The 22,568-nt window shown below is 40.0% G+C and overlaps 1 protein-coding gene across 3 annotated transcripts in view; it reads right to left on the bottom strand.

The window, feature by feature from the left end:
* Positions 1–22,143, bottom strand: part of Dnaaf11 (dynein axonemal assembly factor 11) — a 140,987-nt gene extending 118,844 nt beyond the window's left edge. The window contains exon 1 of one of the 3 annotated variants that reach the window (XM_021655126.2): positions 22,013–22,143. In XM_021655126.2, the coding sequence (XP_021510801.1) occupies positions 22,013–22,022 (10 nt within the window). In that variant the 5' untranslated portion in view covers positions 22,023–22,143. The remainder of the gene's footprint in view (positions 1–22,012) is intronic. The other 2 variants (XM_060389345.1, XM_060389346.1) reach the window with 2 other exon arrangements.
* Positions 22,144–22,568: the final 425 nt, after the last annotated feature.

Below are 22,568 nucleotides of genomic sequence, written 5' to 3'. Positions count from 1 at the left end.
CACCCATTCATGTTTAAAGTCTTGGAGAGATCAGGGATATAAGGCACATACCTAAACACAGTAAAGACAATAAACAGCAATCCTATAACCAACATCAAACCAAACAGAGAGAAAGTTAAATCAATCCCACTAAAATCAGGGACAAGGCAAGGCTGCCCACTCTCTCTGTATCTCTTCAACATAATACTTGAAGTCCTAGCTAAAGCAATAAGACAATGAAAGGAGATCAAGGGGATTCAAATCAGAAAGGAAAAAGTCAAAATATCACTATTTGCAGATGATTTGATAGTATACATGAGTGACCGCAAAAATTCATCCAGAGAACTCCTTCAACTGATAAACATCTTCAGCAAAGTGGCTGGATACAAAATTAACTCAAAAAAAAAAATCAGAAGCTCTCCTATATACCAAAGACAAAAGGGCCAAGAAAGAAATTAGGGAAACAACACCCTTCACAATAGCCATTAATAACATAAAGTACCTTGGGGTGACTCTAACCAAGCAAGTGGAAGACCTGTTCAAAAAACACTTCAAGTCTCTGAACAAAGAAATTGTAGAAGATATCAGAAGATTGAAAGACCTCCCGTGTTCATGGATTGGTAGGATTAGCATAGTGAAAATGGCCATCCTGCCAAAAGCAATCTACAGATTCAATGCAATTCCCATCAAAATATCAACACAATTCTTTACAAAACTTGAAACAACAATTCTCAATTTCAAGTAGAAAAATAAAAAACTCAGAATTGCTGAAACAATCCTGTACAACAACTAATCATCTGGAGGTATCTCCATCCCTGAACTTAAGCTATACTATAGAGCAATAGTAATAAAAACCGAATGGTACTGACATAGAAACATGATGGTGGATCAATGGAATTGAATAGAAAACCAAGAAATAAACCCACACACCTATGGATAATTGATTTTTGACAAAGAAACCAAAACCGTACAATAGGAAAAAGATAGCATCTTTAACAAATGGTGCTGGTCTAACTGGATGTCTACATGTAGAAAAATGCAAATAGATCCATACTATTACCCTGAACAAACTAAAGTCCAAGTGGATCAAAGATTTCAATATAAAACCAGACACACTAACCCTGTTAGAAGAAAAAGTGGGGAAGAGCCTGGAACTCATGGGCACAGGAGACAACTTACTGAACAGAACACCAACAGCACAGGCTCTAAGATCAAGAACCAATAAATGGAACCTCATGAAAACGAAAAGCTTCTGTAAAGCAAAGAACACTGTCATCAAAACAAAACGACAGCCTATGGATTGGGAAAAGATCTTCACTGACCCTGTATATCTGACAGAGGGCTAATATCCAGAATATATAAAGAACTCAAGAAGATAAACAGCAACAAATCAAGTAATCCAATTTAAAAAAATGGGGTACAGAGCTAAACAAAGAATTCTCTGTAGATGAATAAATAATGACAGAGAAACACGTAAAGAAATGCTCAACGTCCTTAGTCATCAGGGAGATGCAAATCAAAATGACCCTGAGATTTCACCTTACACCCATTAGAATGGCTTAGATCAAAAACTCAAGCGATAAAGCATGCTGGAGAGATTGTGGAGAAAGGGGGACCCTCCTCCACTGCTGGTGGGAACTTGCACAACCACTTTGGAAATCAGTCTGGCAATTTCTCAGACAAGTAGGAAAAACGCTTCCTCAAGATCCAGCTACACCACTCCTAGGCATATATCCAAAATATGCTCAAGTACAGAACAAGAACATTTGCTAAACTATGTCCATAGTATCTTTATTCGTAATAGCCAGAACCTGAAAACAACCCAGATGTCCCTCTATGGAGGAGTGGATACAGACATTATGGTACATTTACACAAAGTAATACTACTCAGCAATTAAAAACAAGGAAATCATGAAATTTACAGGCAAATGGTGGGATCTGGAAAAGATCATCCTGATTGAGGTATGCTTAAAGCAGAAAGACACACATGGTATATACTCACTTATAAGTGGATACTAGACATATAATAGGATAAACCTACAAAAATCTGAACACCTAAAGAAGGGGAGCTAGGAGGAGGACCCTGGGTAAGATAATCAATCTTCATTCCGAAAGGGAAACGGGAAGGACCTTGGAAGAAAAAGAAGACACTAAAGGGGACAGGAGCCTACTGCATAGGGCCTCTGAAAGACTCTACCCAGTATTGTATAAAAGCAGATAATAAGACTCATAAACAAACTTTGTGCAGAGTGCAGGGAATCTTAGGAAAGAAGGGGGAGACAGTAAGACCTGGAGAGGACAGGAGCTCCACAAGGAGAGCAATAGAACCAAAAAATCTGGGCACAGGGGTCTTTTTTGAGACTGATACTCTAATCAAGGACCATTCAAGGATATAACCTAGAACCCCTGCTCAGATGTAGCCAATGGCTACCATATCCAAGTGGGTACCCTAGTAAGTGGAGCAGTGACTGTTTCTGACCTGAACTCAGTGGCTAGCTCCCTGACTGCCCCCCTGGATGGGGGAGCAGCCTCACCAAGCCACAGAGGAGGACAATGCAGCCAGTTCAGATGAGACCTGATAAGCTAGGGTCAGATGGAAGAGGAGGAGGACATACCCTATCTGTGGACTTGGAGAGGGGCATAGGAGGAGATGAGGGAGGGAGATTGGGTTTCTTAGGGAAAGAGGGAAACAGTTACAGCTGGGATACAAAGTGAATAAACTATAATTAATATAAAAAATTTAACTAAAAAAACATCTACCACCATCTAATAAGAAAGGTCATTCATTATTTAACCAATAATTGCTCATTTAGAGCATAGAGAAAAAAAAAGAATCCATATCCTGGATAACTGCTTGTAAGAAGAGCAAAAATTAGAGGGAGTTCCTTCTCTAACAAAAATGATGTGTAGCACTAACTGCCAAGACCCAGGTCAGGAAACTATAATGACAATGACATCAAGGGAGTGGAAACGATACTATGGTCCACTGTTGAGCAAAGAATAAAATCATGAATCATATTTATAAGGTAGGCTGGAAGCAAAGAGGCAACAATAATGAAGACATCCTGAATTTGCCAGTGTTAGTAAAAAATGTCTTTTATTTGAACCCACCACATATTTTCAGTAAAATGTGTATATAATGAAGACTTGTTTGTTGTCGTCTATAAGGTGCCAGGCACTAGCCTAGGTGCTTTGAATGGTTTAAAGTGGTGAAATGTAGAGGGATTATTTACCCTCATCTGGAAAGAGCCTGAAGCCCAGAGTTTCCCTAACTAGTTCAGTCTTGGCTGTGAAAGCTAAAGCCAGGTTTGAAATCTGCAACCCAGTGGTAGACCATGTTAAAACTTCTCAAAATCTTATAAGAGCGATGCTTAAAATTCTTCACATAGTTAATCATCTTAATTAAGATCATTTCCTTTGCAGTGAAAAATCAATACACTAAATGAGGCCTACAATTGTAACATTTGCTTGGAAACTTGGTCTGTTGCATACACATGATAAAAATTACAGTCAAGAATTACAAAATTTTCAATTATAGTATGGTTTCTTTCATCCACCAACTTTTTAATCTTAGATAAGTAGCAGCAGCTTCTCATTTTCACAAAAAACCCACACAGGGTTGACGCACCTGGGTAGACTACGGTTCACACAGGACATTCTGTGATGAATGATTAAAGTGAAGCGATGAACTATAGAGGGGCAAAGGATCAAAACAGCTGACATTAAATTTCTCTAAAATTTTGGAAATGCTTTATGAGAAGTGGCTACTTTATTAAACATATCAAAACACAGCAAAGGACAAGACAAGTTCTTCACTCCAGCAGTCCAGTACTAGCTTCTGTGAGGGCTAGGAGGGATAACACTTTGATTATGTCAAAGGGACCTAATGTTTATTCTTGCAAGTAAACAGGGTTCAGTTTCAGGGGTTAATACCTCTGTCACAAGCAAAAATATCTCCTTAGGACACTGAAATACCTGGTGGTTTGTCACAGGTCTGAAATGGAGCAATGGAGTCCATTCCTCCCAAGTTCCTAGATATCTTTGTATTCATGTGCAAAAATGTTTGGTTTGAGAGTAGCTTGCTTATACACATGACATTAAAAATACCATTCTTCATATGATATTCCATAGTATACACAGGTTTTGTATGTACTTTTGGAATCTGGAAGAAATTTTACCAAGTTAAATAAAGAGGAAATTTAATTTAGCAGACCACTTATTCTTAAACACCACGTAACACTACCTCCTACATAAGTAAGTAAGAGCCCCTCAAGATTTCTCAGGCTCCTGAATGTGTAGTCTCATCCAGCTGAGACAAATTCTTCAGGGCACTATCAACTGTCATGACTCCATGCCACATTCTGAAAGGCAGAATCTTGCCTTTTTTAAAAGACAAAAACATATATGAACTTGATTTGCTCATTGGCAGTGTGCTGAACTCTCTGCCCCTTCCAGTGGAAGGAGGTAGGATGGCTTGAGATGACACTTCATTAGCATAGCATCGAGAATGCAGTTTGAGCGCTTACAACACTACACATGATGAAAATTCCTGATGCATTAAGAGCCACCTCAGCTGACAGGCAGAGGTGGCAGCAAACCCAGACCAAAGGGATTACAAAGGAGCATAAAGGGGCAGCCTGACGAGCTCTTGTTTGCTGGGACCACTCTGCTGTGTCTGGAATGCCACAAACTCATTTATAAGCCAGCTTGCACAAACTATTTAAGAAAAAGGACCAGGAAACAAACATACAACAGCAACAAAAAGAAATCTTCCTAGTAACCAAACATTAAAAAGGGATATTAAAATTATCCTCTTGCTGGACACACATCACACATCAAGTTTTTGTTTGTTTGTTTTTGTTTTTTTTTCTCTAATGGTAGGGGCCAAACCTAGGGCATCTGCCACCAGGAATGTGACCTATGGAACTACATACTTAGTGCCTCACCTTTGCCCAATAGCTGAAACGAACTGACAAAGCATAGTCAGTGACAGCCAACTTGAGAATATAACAAATCAGTTGTATAAACTAAAATCATCACCTCTATCTGTAATCTACAAAAATTCTCTTAACAAGCATGCAACTTATGCTCTGTTTTGAGAGGTATGGCCAATGTTATCAGAGCTATCTTAATGAGATGTGGGAATTATTCACCACTACTAACTAGACTCTCAAGTGGCTAATGGTGCATCTGTGACTTAGAAATCCACAAGAGAGGATGGATTGGTAGAGGTCTGGCTGCTTTTAGGCCTGCAGTCCATGAACCAAGATGTTCCCATTCAGAAATTATGCTTTTCATTTAGACCATTCCTAGAAAGAGAACAATGAAATTTGTTACATGAGGAGTGTTGGCTCCTCACTAGCTACCACCAGGGATCATTTACAAAACATACATTGGCACAGGGTTTTCATCCCCAATAACCACAGTTTCCAAGGTGTAGGCATAGGTTATTGTTTGATTCAAATGCTGATTTCTGTAACCCCCACCCATATCTGCTTGTAATCCTTGTTCTGAGAATTTCCTGTCTCAACATTGTGCAAACACTGTTCCCCAATTGCCCCAAGCTATGCCAACAAAACAGCTTACACCCGATCACTGAGCAGGGGAGAGAATAGGACTAGACTCCCTAGCCAGGAGAGGAGGAGTTAGAAGAGGAAGTAGGGGATTCAGCCAGGGGCAGAGGTCCAAGAGACAGCAGGAGAGAGCTGGAACAGAAATAGCTACAAAGTGTAAGTATCTCTGGGATATACGCTGAGAGGAAGACAAATTAGCTTAGCGGGTTAAGAACAGGGTAATAACTGCTCAATTCTTATTCTATGAAGCTTATTATTAAACAAATATAAGAGTCTCAGCTATTTTTGTGATAGATGAATTAAGGAAGAACAGAAAAACAAACATAGTTGTGTAAAATAAACTTAACACCAAGGAGCACCTGTTTGCCAGATACACGGAAGACTTGGATATATAGGATAGGGTGAACATGGGTTGGAGGAAGAATCAGGGATATAGAAAGAAAGAAGAGAAATATGAAGTGAGCCAGAGAACCAGCTTGCCCTGAGTCTCCACACTCTAGTGAAGACTCCTGAGGAGTAGGAAAAGTTATATTAAATGCACCCTTTGGGTTTTATGAAAGTATACTTCTCATGGAAGAAACATGCAGTTTATTTAGCATTTGGGTTTATAACTTGAAGAGCCATTACTTATCTTGTCCTCAAATTTTTGTTGAGGCTTAGCTTGATATACACATGAATATATAACCCAACTAGTTTGAACACTGGGAGTTGCTGCTCATGGTTAAATCAAATGTGCTCATGGGAATCCTGGCAGTATCTTAATCATCGTGTGATCCCTGAGCACCTACATGACCAGTCCACCCAGGTAACCTGGCTGCTGATGGTATCAACGTCTCCTCCAGCTGTGACATCTCCAAGTCTTTTCCACTTTTTCCAGCCCTGGAGTCTTAGAGGATGAATGAGTTTCCGACTGACACCAAACATGTTTCTCTTGCTGCATCTCCCATAATTAAGAATGTCATAACATTGTGCTATCATCTAAGTAGAACAGATTGTCCACATGTGATGGTCTTTTATATTTCTTTCCAGCATCATGGAGAGACATCAGGAAAACTTATGTTTACCCTTACTTCCTAAGCACAAGAATTAAAATGGTAAAAATTGCTATCAGTTTAAATGGGCAGGGTGAGGTAATCTCCTTTAGTGTGGAAACCAATCACACAGGGAGGAGGAACCCCGCAGAGCAATAATGTTTCTGAGTAGCAATTACTACATACAACTAGGAGAAAATTTAAAGTGTAGAATCACAAAGGAAGGTAGACTTGTGATTCTGTGAAATTTCCTTCTGTGGCCTCTTTTTGAACTATTTTTGAAAACTAAAACTTTTATGTATTCATTGAGAATTTCACAATTTTGTAATACATTTTGATCATATCTACCCACCACTATCTCCATATTAGTCTCCCCAGTACCCCCACTTCATTTCCCTTACAACTTCACCCCCTTTTATTTTGCTGTCAATAAACCCCTGAGAGCAATTTGTGCTACCCAAATGTGGATGTCTGTGGGGCTGTCTACTAGGGTAGTCAAGGTTCAGGGCACATCACAGAACAGGAGGCATACAGAATATAAGAGGTGGAGCTGATGGACAGGAAGGAGAGCTGTAAAATGTTGACCGTTAATATTGATAAGTTGTGCTCATCAACTTAGAGCAGCTGTGGTTCCCTACACAAGATCAAACCAAACAATATATTGAACAGGTTTATAACAGGACAACTGCTACATGGCATACTGTTTTACAGAACTCAGGAGGTTGTTACATAACCTTATCTATAATGGCAAACATCAATGTGAACCCTGGATTCAGGTCCTGGAAAGAGATGGGAAGAGTTTCTACATGGTGTGTGGAGATGATAGTGTTTTGCACTTTTAGATGGAATTTTGCAATTTTACATACTATGTAGTTTTTTTTTTCACATGTGCAATTGGATTAATGTTGATAAAAAAGGTACAAAATTTAAAAACTGAAGACGTACTATGTGGAGAGCCATAATAATTTACAAAAACAGGAACATGATGTATTTAACGTTCTAATGCTCAAAACATACTGTCCAGTTTTAGCTATGCATTCTTTATCTCCAAGCAAAACTCCTCCCACCCCTTCAGAAAGTCCTATACCAAATAACATGGTGCTTTGCTTACATGAGATAATTCTAGGCCTTAAAAATGCCTCAGTAGCATTAAAAACTCATCATGCAACAATTTCCAGAATGACAATGCTGCAACACCTATTGGACAGTATAAAGAACATGCCACATGAAATGCTGCCATTGCTTTCTCATTCAGGAAACTGCAAGCAACAAAACAGAAACTTCAGATGGAACTTTAAAGAAATGTTCTACTGGAAGGAGGTGCTAAACAATACCTGTATGACTGCAGGAATGAGAGACCAATGAAGGATACTGGCAGCTTTAACATGCTTACCTCATTAAGGCAGGGCACTGAGGAATCCCAAGGTTGAACTTAAAATAATTTGCCAGCCTGGGCATCTAAACTCTTTAACATTGATCTGCAAAATGATCTTATGCAGCCTGAGAGGATGGTTTGGAGTGTACAACACATGAAGTGGAAGCATGAGGATGTGAATTAGAATCCCTAGAATTCAGAGGTCTGACCAGGTCCCTTTGCACTTCACTTCCCATGTGTGCCTCACACCCCAGATCCTGTGACTGCACCATTTCCTGGGGCCCACCCAATATGTAGTCGAGAGACCAGCACAGATCAGGGAGCAGCAGGTGAGAGCCTTCCCCATCTACTGGCCTGCCACAACCCACCAGCAGCAATGGTGAGATGTGCCCAGGACCCTCTGCACTCCACTTCCTCAGCGTGCCCCACATCCCAATTCCCAGCCTGTGCCATTTCCCAGGATACATGCGAATCTGCGGCACTGGAGATCAGCATGAATAAGGGAGGAGCAAGAAAACCAGAAGACTGTGTGATCTGGGACCACAAGCTCTACTTCCAATCACAGAGCCCTACTACCATCAAAGACCACAAGTCTTGCTAATAACAGAGTCAACCAAATTGGTAGAGGTCAGTAAAAGAACACAAGCAACAAAACCCAGGGCCAAATGACCACTAAAACTCTGCTATCCTACCACAGCAAGACCTGAGGATACTATCACCCTAGAAGGACAAGAAAATTATCTCAAGTCTGAGGTTAAGATATAGGTCTTAAAAGAAGAAAATAAATCTGTTGGAATAGTGTTTTTTGAAATGTATATACCTTACCTTTGTTCATTCAAATGCTGATTTCTCTCCCCCACTCTCTAGTTTCAGTCCGAATATTGTACTGCATTGCTTATTCTAAGCATCACCTGTCTCATCTTTGTGTAAACTTCCAAATAAAGCAACTAGCCACAATGTTGAACAGGGAAAGGAAGTAGGCAAGAGAGGGGAGGAGCCAGAAGACAGGAAAGAGGGGAGGAGCCTGAGGACTGGAAAGAGTGGGAGGAAAAGGGGGAGGGAGCTGGGAAAGAGAGCTAGAGGACAGATCTTGGATGATGTGGAGAATGAACCAGAAAGCAAGTATAATGGGTAAAATCTAAATGTTAGGAAACTATGAGGGCTTGGAGGTTTAAGAGGGAGTAACTATTGTCCAGCATTGTGTTCTAGGTTAACTAAATAAACCCAGTCTCTGTGTGGTGATTTGGTTATACAGCTGTTTAGGATTAACAGCAGCCTTACCAGAAGATAGATCAATAGTAAATATTAATTGACACAACAAAAATCTCTCAAAGATATGCAGGAAATATAATCAAACAGGTGAAGGAATTGAATAAATTATTTAAAGAAATGCAGGAAAAATGCAACCAAACAGGAGGAAAAAATGAATAAAACTGTTCAAGACTTAAAAATGGAAATAAAAGCAATTTACAAAAACATAATCTGAGACAATCGTGGAGATGGGAAACCTAGGAAGAAAACAGGAACTAAAGACAAAAGCATCACCAAAAGAACTCAAGAGATGGAAGAAAGAATCTGAGGTACAGAAGATATGATTGAAGGCATCAATAATCAGTCAAAGAAAATGTTAAATCTAAAAAGTTTCTGACACAAAACATCCAAGAAACCTGGGACAATATGAAAAGATCAAACCTAAGAATAGTAGGAATAGAAGAAGAAGACTCCAATCTCCAAGGTAGAGAAATTATTTTCAGGAAAATCACAGAAGTAAACGTCCCCAACCTAAAAAAGAGATACCTACAAACATACGAGAAGCCTACAGACCACCAAATAGATTGGCCAAGAAAAGAAAAACATCCCATTGGCCCAGAAAATGATTAAAGACTTCCTAGAATTCAATAAAAATGAAGGGACAACATATACAAATTTATGGGACACAATGAAAGCAGTGCTAAGAGGAAAGTTCATAACACTAAGTGCCTTCAAGAAGAAATTTGAAACATCTCATTCAAGCAACTTAATGGCTCACCTAAAAGCCCTAGAGAAAAAAGAAGCAGACACACTAAAGAGGAGTAGGTGGCTGGAAATAATCAAACTCATAGATGAAATTAATAAATTAGAAACAAATGAAACAATTCAAAGAATCAATGAAACCAAGAGCTGGATCTTTGCGAAAATCAAAAAGATAGACAAACCCTTAGCCAAACTAACTAAAAGGCAGAGAGACACTATCCAAATTAACAAAATCAGAAATGAAAAGGGTGACATAATGACAGAAAATCCAAGTAATCACTAGGTCTTACTTCAAAAAGCCTATATACCACAAAATTTGAAAATCTGAATAAAATAAACAAGTTTCTTGATAGATTCCATTTACCAAAATTGAATCAAGATCAGGTAAATATATTGAATAGTCCTATATCCCCTAAGGAAGTAGAAGCTGTCATTCCATCCAAAAAGAAAGAAAGAAGAAAAAAAAAACAGGGCCAGGCAGATGGTTTCAGCACAGAATTCTACCAGACCTTCAAAGAAGAGCAAACACCAATACTCTTCAAAATATTCCACAAAAAAAGAAACAGAAGGAACACTACCAAACTCCTTCTATGAAGCTACAGTCACCTTTATAACTAAACCTCACAAAGACCCAACTAAGAAAGATAATTTCAGGCCAATCTCCCTTATGAACATTGATGCAAAAATACTCAGCAAAATACTTGCAAATCGAATACAAGAACACATCAAAGATATCATCCACTATGACCAAGTAGGCTTCATCCCAGGTGTGCAGGGATGGTTCAATATACAGAAATCTATCAATGTGATCTACCATATAAACAAACTGAAAACAAAAAACACATGATAATCTCCTTAGATGCTGAAAAAGCATTTGATAAAACCTAACGCCCATTCATGTTTAAAGTCTTGGAGAGATCAGGGATGCCGGACACATACCTAAAAATAGTAAAAGCAATATACAGCAAGCCTCTAACCAACATAAAACTGAACAGAGAGAAACTTAAATCAATCGCACTGATATGAGGGACAAGGCAAGGCTTCCGACTCTCTCTGTAACTCTTCAACATAGTACTTGAAGTCCCAGCCAGGGCAATAAGACAACTAAGGAAGATAAAGGGGATACAAATCACAAAGGAAGAAGTAAAAATATCACTATTTGAGGATGATATGATAGTATACATGAGTGTCCCCCCAAAATTCTACCAGGGAACTCCTATAGCTGAGAAACACCTTCAGCAAAATGACTGGATACAAAATTAACTTAAAAAAATTAGTAGCACTCCTGTATACAAAAGACAAAAGGGCTGATAAAGAAATTAGGTAAACAACACACTTCACAATAGCCACAAAGGACACAAAGTACCGTGGTGTGACTCTTACCAAGCAAGTCAAAGACTTGTATGAAAAAACTGTTCAGTCTCTGAAGAAAGAACTTGTAGAAGATATCAGAAGATGGAAAGACCTCCCACGCTCATGGCTTGACAGGATTAACATAGTAAAAATGGCCATCTCGCAAAAAGCAATCTACAGATTCAATGCAATTCCCATCAAATTACCAAGACAATTCTTTACAAACCTTGAAAGAACAATTTTCAACTTCATATGGAAAAACAAAAACACCCAGAAATCCCAAAATGATCCTGTACAACAACCGAACGTCTGGAGGTATCTCCATCCCTGATCTCAAGCAGTACTACAGAGCAATAGTAATAAAAACTGCATGGTACTGGCATAGAAACAGAATGGTAGATCAAAGGAATCTAATAGAAAACCCAGACATAAACCCAAAAACTTATGGACACATGATTTTTGACAAAGATGCCAAAACTATACAATGGAAAAAAGATAACATCTTTAACAAATGGTGCTGGTCTAGCTGAATGTCTACATGCAGAAAAATGCAAATAGATCCATACTTATCACCCTGCACAAAACTAAAATCCAAGTTGATCAAAGACCTCAATATAAAACGAGACATACTAACCCTGTAAGAAGAAAAAGTGGGGAAGAGCCTGGAACTCATTGGCACAGGAGACAACTTCCTGAACAGAACACCAACAGCACAGGCTCTAGGAGCAACAATCAATAAAAAAGGACCTTATGAAACTGAAAAGCTTCTGTAAAGCAAAGAACACTGTCATCAAAACAAAATGACTGCCTACAGATTGGGAAAGGATTCTAACCCTATATCTGACAGAGGGCTAATACCCAGACTATTTAAAGAACTCAAGAACTTAAACAGCAACAAATCAAGTAATCCAAATAAAAAATGGGGTACAGAGCTAAACAGAGACTTTTCTGTAGAGGAACACTGAATGGCAGAGAAACACTTAAAGAAATGTTCAATGTCCTTAGTCATCAGGGAAATGTAAATCAAAATGACCCTGAGATTTCACCTTACACCTATCAGAATGGCTAAGATGAATAACCCAAGTGACAACACATGCTGGAGAGGTTGTGGAGAAAGGGAAACCCTCCTCCACTGCTGGTGGGAATGTAAACTTGTACAATCACTCTGGAAATCAATCTGGCACTTTCTCAGACAATTAGGAATAATGCTTCCTCAAGATCCAGCTATACTACTTCTAGGCATATATCTAAAAGAGGCTCAAGTACACAATAAGGACATTTGCTCAACCATGTTTGTAGCAGCTTTATTTGTAATAGCCAGAAGCTGGAAACAACCAAGATGCACCTTAACTGAGGAATGGATACAGAAAATATGGAACATCTACACAATGGAATACTACTCAACAATAAAAAAAAAAATGGAAATCATGAAATTTGCAGGTACATGGTGGGAACTGGAAAGGATCATCCTGAATGAGCTGTCCCAGAAGCAGAAAGATACACACGGTATATACTCACTCATATAGACACATAATATAGGATAATCCTACTGAAATCTGTACAACTAAAGAAACTATTCAAGAGGGAGGACTCTGGCTAAAATGCTCAGTCCCCATCCAGAAAGGCAAAAAGGATGGACATCTGAAGAAGGAGAAAACAGGGAACAAGTTAGGAGCCTGCCACAGAGGGCCTTGAAAGGCTCTGCCCTACAGACTATCAAAGCAGATGTTGAGACTTATGGCCAAACTTTGGGCAGAGTGCACGGAGTCATATGAATGAAGAGGGAGATATTAAGACCTGGAGAGGACAGGAGCTCCACAAAGAGAGCAACAGATCCAAAAAATCTGGGCACAAGGATTTTTTCTGAGACGGATACTCCAACCAAGAACCATGCACGGAGATAACCTAGAACCACTGAACAGATGTAGCCCACAGCAGTTCAGTGTCCAAGTGGGTTCTATAGTAATGGGGACAGGGACTGTCTCTGACATAAACTGATTGGCGTGCTCTTTGATCACCTCCCCCTAAGGGGGGAGTAGCTTTACCAGTCCACAGAGGAAGACAATGCAGCCACTCCTGATGAGACCTGATAAACTAGGATCAGAGGGAAGGGGAGGAGGATCTCCCTTTTCAGTGGACTGGGGGAAGCGCACAGATGGGGAAGAGAAAGGAAGGGTGGAGTTGGGAGGGGAGGAGGGAGGGAGGTACAGGGGTTACAAAGTGCATAAACTTTAATTAATAAAAATAAAAAGTAGTAGGGGACCTCAACACACCCCTCTTACCAATGGACATATCATATTGAGACAGAAACTAATGACAGAAATAACAAAACTAACCAACATTATGATTGAATTGTAACTAACCGATAGCTACAGAAAGTTGCATCCAAACACAAAAATAAACAAACAAAAACAACAAAAAACCTTCTTCTCAGCACCAATGGAACCTTCTCCCAAACTGACCACATACTTGGACACAAAGCAAGCCTCAACAAATACAAGAAAATTGAAATAACACCTGTATTCTATCAGATCGCCGTGGATAAAATCTAAACTTCAACAACAGTAACAACAGAATGCCACAAGCTAATGGAAACTGATCAGCTCTCTACTTAATGACCACTGGGTCAGGGAGGAAATAAAGAAATTAAAGACTTTCTAGAATTAAATGAAAATGAAGGCACATCATCCCGAAACTTATGGGACACAATGAACACAGTGCAAAGAGGAAGGTTCATAGCACTACGTGCCCTCATAAAGTGGAAAGAGCTCATACTAGCAACTTAACAGCTCACCTGAAAGCTTTAGAAAAAAAAGGAAGCAAACACAACCAAGAGGAGTCAATGGCAAGAAACAATCAAACCAGGGCTGAAATCAATAACCTAGAAACAAAGTGAGCAATACAAAGAATCAATAAAATCAAGAGCTGGTTCTTTGAGAAAATCAAAAAGATAGATAAACCCTTAGCCAAACTAACTTAAAAGACAGAGGGAGAATATCCAAATCAACAAAATCAGAAATGGAAAAGGGAGTAATATAACAAGAGACACTAAGGAAATACAAAGAATCAGATCATACCTCAAACCTAGATGCCCAAAATTAGAAAATCTAAATGAAATGGATGATTTTCTTGATAGATACCACTTACCAAAGTTAAATCAAGATCAGGTTAATAAATTTAAATAGACCTAAGGAAATAGAAGCTATTGTATTTTGACATTAATATTTACTATTGTTAAATCTTTTAGTAAAGCTGAGGTTAATCCTAAACAGCTGTTTAATCACCACACAGAGACTAGGATTTATTTAGTCAACCTAGAACACAATGCTGGGCAACAGTTACTCCATCCTAAACCTCCAATGCCGCAGTTTCATACCATTCAGATTCGCCCATTATACTTGCTTTTAGTGATATCTTAGGTCCAGTTCATTTCTCCACATCTTTCTAAGAGCTCTCCTCCAGCCTCTGCTCTCCCAGCTTCTGCTCCTCCACTTCTCCTCCTCCTCTGCCTCCCACTCCTTCCTTCCCTCCTCTTTCTTCCTCTCCTCCCACTCTGAACCAGGATGTCCCACCCTATCTTCTCCATTGCTCAAAATTGTGGCTGGTAGTTTTTTTTTTTTTTTTTTCAATGCAATTTATTCAGGAACCTTGAACAATCATCTGACCCTGGGGAAAGCCAGCCCACTTTAAATAGCCTCTGGGTAGCCAACCTCAGCATGCCACGTGGGCAATGCAGATAGGTCCACATACATGGAAGCAAGCCAGATCCTCAGCCTTAGCCAAATGTGGAGTTGTTTGTGATAGAGAGCACTCACCATCGGGAAGGTGGAAGGCGGAAACCAGCTCCATCTTTAAGGCATAGCATTACGCAGCTCTCTACAGTTCCCCCTTTTTGTTTTGGACGCCTCAGGCAAGAGTAGAGGTCTGATCTCTGATATTAGAAATAAATTGGGACTTTGTACTGATGTTCATTTAGGTGTCATCCACCCAAAGAGCATCAGACCCGTCCAATACCTTTTTCTCAGAGGTGGGACCTGGGGCATCAACCCACATGCAATCAGACATGCTCTTCTCTGGGTCCAAAGCGGCTGACCCTGAGTGCAGTGCTTAGCCTCGCATCCTGAGCATAACATTTTGGCTTTTTATGGTAGCCAACCATGCTTGGGGAGACTGTCCTGCTTCAATGGTTGTAAAGGCCTGACTGGTCATGGCTGCATTACGCTGTTGTGAGACTCTAATCTTGCATATATACCACAGGCAAACCAAGGTGACCAACACCAGAAGGCCTTCTAATGCTCCCATGCCCGCCCATTCCTTCAGATGATTCATGGCTGCAGCAATCCATGATGATAATCCTGTGGCTAGTCCTGCGTCCACTCTGGTAGAATTTACCATGACAATAGCCACCCTCAGCTGCTCCATCGTAGTATCGAATTCTCCAGTCAATTACCTAAAATATAGCTAGACAATTGTTTAGACAGATTTGCAGCACAGGGAAAATTCTCATGTTGTATGCTAGTGACTCAAAGTCCAGCATACTTTCATTGACAGCCAAGTTGAATGATTTGCGAACCTCCCCTATCAGTGGCTGGTAGTTTTAATTGACATTTGAGAGAACAAATGGTGGCATGTTCACACAAACTTGAGACAGGTGATGCTTAGAGTAAGTATCACAATGCAATGTCCAGATTGAAACCAGATAGTGGAGGAGAGAAATCAGCATTTGAATGAACAAGGGTAAGGTGTATACATTCCAAAAGAACATTATACCAACAAGAAGCAGTCATCAAAAGTCTCCCACCCAGAAAGAGCCCTGGGCCAGACGGTTTTTGCGCAGAATTCTACCAGACTTTCAAAGGACAACTGATATCAATATTCCTCAAGCTATTCCACAACATAGAGACATTGCCAAACTCATTCTATGACACCATAATAACCCTGATACCTAAACCACACAAAGACCCAACAAAGAAAGAGAATTTCAGAGCAATCTCCCTTATGAGTATTGATGCAAAATAAAATACTTGCAAACCAAATTCAGGAACATATCAAAAATATCATCCACCATGATCAAATAGGCTTCATCCCACGAATGCAGGGATGGTTCAACATATGAAAATCAATCAATGTAATCCACCATATTAACAAACTGAAAGAAAAAAAAACACATGATCATCTCATTAGATGCTGAAAAGGCCTTTGACAAAATCCAACACCCCTTCATGTTTAAAGTCTTGAAATGATCAGGGATACAAGGCACATACCTAAACACAATAAAGGCAACATACAGCAAGCCAATAGCCAACAACAACTTAAATGAAGAGCAACTTAAAGCATTCCCTCTAAAATCAGGGACAAGACGAGAGTGCTCCCTTTCACCACCTTTTCAATATAGTACTTGAAGTTCTAGCTAGAGCAATAACACAAGATCAAGGGGATACAAATTGGAAAAGAAGTCAAAGTATCACTATTCACAGATGATTTAATTATAGTATATATAAATGACCCCCAAGATTTTGCCAGAGAAATTCTATTGCTGATAAACACCTTCAGCAAAGGGTCTGGATACAAAATTAACTCAAAAATGTCAGTACCCCTCCTTTATACAAGCAACAAAAAGTATGAGAAAGAAATTAAGGAAACAACATTTTTCACAATAGCCACAAATAATATAAAATATCTTGGTGTAACTCCAACCAAGCAAGTAAAAAATCTGCAGGACAAGAACTTCAAGTGTTTGAAGAAAGAACTTGGAGATTGTAGAAGACAGAAAGCGCTCCCATGCTCATGGAGTGCTAGGATTAATATAGTAAAAATGGCCATCTTGGAAGGGGAGGCAGACCTCCTCTATCAGTGGGCTAGGGGAGAGGCATGGGAGGAGAAGAGGGAGGGAGGGCAGGATCGGGAGGGGATGAGGGAAGTGGCTATTGTGGAATACAATGTGAATAAACTGTAATAAACTTTTAAAAATTAAAAATTTAAAAATGTCCATCTTGCCAAAAACCATCTACATATTCAATGCAATTACCATCAAAATTCCAACACAATCCTTTACATACCTTGGAAAAAACGATTAACTTCATATGGAAAAATAAAAAACCCAGGATAGCCAAAACAATTCTGTACAATAAAAGAACTTCTGGCAGTATCAACAACCCTAATTTCAAGCTATACTACAGAGCAATAGTAATAAAAGCTGCATGCTACTAGACAGACAGGATGATCAATGGAATCGAACTGAGGACTCAGAAATAAACCCACACTCTTATGGGCACCTGATTTTCAACAAAAAGCCAAAACTATGCAATGGAAAAAAGAAAGCATCTTAAGCAAATGGTGCTGATGTAACTGGATGTCTGCATGTAGAAGATGCAAATAGACTAATTTGATTGGGTATTTTAAATGCCAAAATAGATCAGTTGCAGACACACAAAAATGCTAGTTTTGCCTTGTTCTGTATCAGGACTCATTGGGTTGGTCAGTTTTGTGGCTGAAGCAAGAATTTGTGTTAGGAAAAAGTTTGGACTCAATAAAATGTCCCAACTAGGGAGCTAGAGAGATGGGTCAGCTTTTAAGAGCACCGGCTGCTCTTGCAGAGGACCTGGGCTCAGTTCGCAGAACCCACACGGTGGCTCACACCCATCTGTAATTCCAGGTCCAGGTCCAGGAGATCTAGCACCCTATTTCTGGCCTCCTTGGGTAATTTACACATGTAGTATTCACATATGCATGCAGGCAAAGAACTCATATACACAAAATAAAATAAAGAAGTCTTAAAAACTAAAATAAAGAATCCCCAGAACTCAAATGAGAAAGCACAGATCTCCAATCAGTGTTCCTATAGCAAGAGGGGCCATGTAGACAAAAGGAATCCTGGAAACTCACAGGTCATCTAGGCTGAAGATGTCCTGTTTTTAATAAAGTGGAAGATGAGGACCAAACTTTGAGGCTGATCTCTGACCTCCATGCATATGCTATGGCATACACACACAAGCAACACACATAGACACATGAACAGATCACACACATACAAACACATCACACACACACCATATACTTACACACACACACACCTACACACTCAAACCCTACATACTCACTCATTAACCCTGCTAAACCACAAACACAGACGCCCACACACATTTACACAAACACACCATGCACATACACACAAACATACCACAACACACACACACACACACACACAGCACAGGACCTGGTAGGAGCACTCTGTACCAAACAATAAAGTTTCTGAGTTAAGAGAGCATGTCCCAATATGTTTCCTTTACAAAGATTTTCAACACACTCAGTAAAATTTGACAAAATTCCAAAGACAAAACAAGTTAGTACTTGTTCTTTTAGGATTTGTTTGCTTGCCTGATTCAGGGTCTCACATTTCAGCCTAGGCTGCCTAAAATTACTTCGTATAGGCTAGCCTCAAACTCTTGGCAATCCTCCTGGAATCATTGATACCCAAGTGGACCATGAAAGCATATGCTAGGTAGGAGGTGAATTTGAATTCAAACCTGCTCTCAGAATAGCAACATGAACGTCACTACTGGCAAATCAGTGGGAAACAGGCAGTGTTAGACTCAGTTGCTGTGCATTTGTAAAACTTTCTCTGGTGTTGAGGAGTGATGAAATATCAGTGGAAAAGAATAGTGAGTGTGACCTATAGGGCATGTCATTTAAAACTCAGTTGTGTTAGGGAGTCTGACTCAACACAACTGCCAAGAAAAGAACAAGAGACCCCAATGGACTATTAAAGGCTAAGTATGGAGACCAGAAGAAGGAATTGGAAGTATATAGAGGTTTTCATCTTGAAATTATTGTACAGGGAAAGAAGAGTGCCAGGACAAGGCTAAATTATAAGAGCAACGAACTATATTCCAGGCATGATGGGGTCTTAGGTTAGGATTCACAATGCCAGACTACACCAACTAAACTCCAGACAAAAATATGCGAAATATTTTTTTAAACATCACACATACAGAAACAAAAAGAGACAAATCTGTAGTTTGAGCAGAACGGCTTCATTAGAGACACTGCTAAGACATTGCTGGAAGAGAAATTTATAGCATTGAATGCACTTGGTGAGAAAGATACAGAGCAGAGACATCAGCTTCCACTTTATAAAAAACATGGAAAAGGACAAACCAAACTCAAACAGAACAAAGTAAGTAACAAAGATTCTAACAGAAATCAACTAGCCTAGAAATCAGGAGAAAAACAGTAAAACTCAAAGTTGGTGAGTTAAGAAAAAATGAAATTAGTAAATTTTATTTTTAACAGGAAAAGATATGGCATAGATTGTCAATTTTTATAATAAGAGATAATATATCTACTGTACAAATATTACAGAAAATATTATAAATAACATTATGAGAATAAATTCAAGAATGTATGTTAAATGGGCAAATTGTTTGATAAAATGAAAACTACCGAGCTCACTCAAGAAGACAAGGGTAGATTAATGAGCTGTCACCTCAAGTAGCTAGATATGCAGTAACAAGCATTCCAGCAAAGAGAATTTAAGCACAGATGTTTCCACAAATGAATCCTACCGATCATTTAAAGAAAAAAGGCTGTTTCCACAAACTCTTCTAGAAAACTGAAGAGATGTTAGCAAGCAAAAAGCTATTCAAAGGGGAGCATAGGTGTCCAAGTTTGCTTTTCATTGCTATGATTAAACACCATGACCAAAACTAACCTGAAGAGGAAAAGGTTTATTCCATGTTACAACTCCAAGATCATGATCTGTCACTGAGGGAAGTTGGGACATGAGGTCAGCTTGATGCTGGAATCTGGAGGTAGGAATTGAAACAGAAACCATGGAGGAATGCTGCTTACTGGCTTGCTCTCGAGGGCCTGCTCAATTTGCTTCCTTGCACAACCCAGAATACTCCATGACTACAGATGGCATCTTCCACCATGGCCTAGGCCTTCCCATATCAAACATTAACCAAGAAAATACCCCCACAAACCAATCTGATAAGGGCAATACCCTGATTGAGATGACTCTTCTCAGATGATTCCAGCTTGCATTAAGTTGACAAAAACTAACCAGCTCTGAGGGGGAAGAGTACATATAAAAAGGACTCTCAAATCTCTCCACTCTGCCTTGGTTCCTGAGACCAGATCTTTGCCAAGGTGGTTGGTTATCAGCTCTGCCTAAAATTAGATAAGTTGGTCTGACTTCGAAAATTATTGAGATAGCAAAAATGCATGTAAAACATCTAAACCTGGCACAGCACATGTAAACACATGTGGAAGAGGCACTGCTCATTTATCCCACTGTCTAGATTTCAGTTCAGGCCTCTCTCTTCCACCAGCCCTGCGTGGCCAACAGGTACCTAACAACAAGCTAGAGCTTCTCAGCTGAATATTTGTAAAGAACTCTTGCAGATTTCCAGGGTAAAAAGAAACCTCCATCATCTTACTCTCACTCACATTCATTCATTCTGTCTCTCCATCCATTTCCCCTTCCTCCCTCCTTCCCTTTTTTTCTCCCTCCCATCCTCTTTCCTTCTTGTCTTTTTCCATGAGACTTCCAAATGCTCTACTACTGAACTATATTCCAGCCCCAACCACAATCTCTTGACTAAAAACATTAATTATGGAGGTAAATCATGAGGGCATGAATCCAGCCACATGGTTGTATTGTATCTGTAATCCTAGCACTGGGGAGGTAGACACAGGCAGATCCCTCCAGCTCAGTTTTACTAGATGGTGATCAGCCATTTTTTTACTAAATGATCAGCCAGTTTTACTAAATGGGTGAGCTCTATTTCCAGTGAGAGATACTGACTTTTAAAAATACAGTGGAAAACACTGGATGCCAAACTCCAGACTCCACATGTACACAAATATGCATCTACAAACATGTGCACACACACACATATACATACACACCATATACATAGATGTGTTATGACACTTTAACAATGATTACTGGCACGCTAGATGGAACTGTATGCAAAGTACATTTGTTGGCATCAAAATTTTCTTGGTAACAGGAATGATTCAATCTAATCTAAAAATATCTGCTCATCCCATCACACTGAGGACACAAAATAGTTTCAGATAAACACTTTTACATTCACTAAGTGTATACAATAAAACTTTGCTGTGGAAGTGAGGAAGCTGAGGCCCAAAGGTGAAGTCCCCAGAGCAAAGCCACAGAGCTTTTAGGGTGGCCATTGGGAAGGGTGTGTGTCAAACCATGGCTCTGGAGTTGGTGCCCTCCTCCATTAGGTAGCAGTATCTTATTTAGAAGTGCTGGCACACAGAGGTGACCCAGGACTTCACAGCCTAACCAGCCATGTGCTGAGGCTGACCTGTCTTCCTGAACTCCCTTTCTCCATGGAGCCCACTTCACAGACTGGCTAGCTGAAGGCTGCAAGTGTAGAAAATGGCAGGCACTTAAGAGGACCTGAAGAGACCTGAGGAGACTTAAGGGACTTGAAGGGACCCATGAACTCCTGAAAGAATTTGGGGATCTACAAGATAAATGAGAGGTCACGATGGAACTTCAGAGATCCTTAGTAGACCCCAGAGGACCTGAAGGGACCTGAGAGAGCCTGGCGCCGCTTAGGCACCTGAGGGCTGCCTCTGCCAGTGGGAAGAGGGGGATCCGGCTGGCAGTGAGGGAGGCGGGTGCCGAGCCTTCCAGGGTGGGGATCGCTTACTTCGGCCCATGATGCTTCTCTGGATCACTGGTCAAGGAAACCCCACGACCAACAGGATTCCCTTCAGCCTCTCGCAGCTGTGCCTCTGCGTTTAGGACGCAATCCGGTAGTCATGGCAACGGGGATTCTATGGCAGCCGCAGGAGGTCAGGAGGCGCTGAGTTTCCGGCTCTCCAAAGAGAAGCCTGAATGAAAGGAGTGGCCTAGCTCCACTGACCCTGACCAAAACCTGTTTCCTGTCCACCACCTGTGGGTTTCCTTGAACTGCTTTTCTTTCACTAACTCAGTCGCCAGCCCACATCAAAGAATTGCAGGGAGCTCTTACTGCCTAATGGAGGCTGTGCCCTATGGTGTTTTCTGTCTGGTTTCTACCTATTCTCAATCTTATTTGGCTTGTGAAAAGCCCCCACTATATTAACTAAAAATATGACCTTACACATCTTTAGCATCTATCTCCGTGTCTGTAAGAAAAATAATAACCTTAAACAAACAAACAAAACCTTGCGAAGCTTAAGTAAAACATCTGAATTGAAGACTTGTTTTGTTTAAAATTATTG

The sequence above is a fragment of the Meriones unguiculatus genome, chromosome 8, assembly GCF_030254825.1.
Source record: "Meriones unguiculatus strain TT.TT164.6M chromosome 8, Bangor_MerUng_6.1, whole genome shotgun sequence".
In the NCBI taxonomy this organism is placed as follows: Eukaryota; Metazoa; Chordata; class Mammalia; order Rodentia; family Muridae; genus Meriones; species Meriones unguiculatus.
The sequence above is the reverse complement of the archived record's forward strand: the minus strand, read 5'-3'. Positions and strand labels throughout refer to the sequence as shown.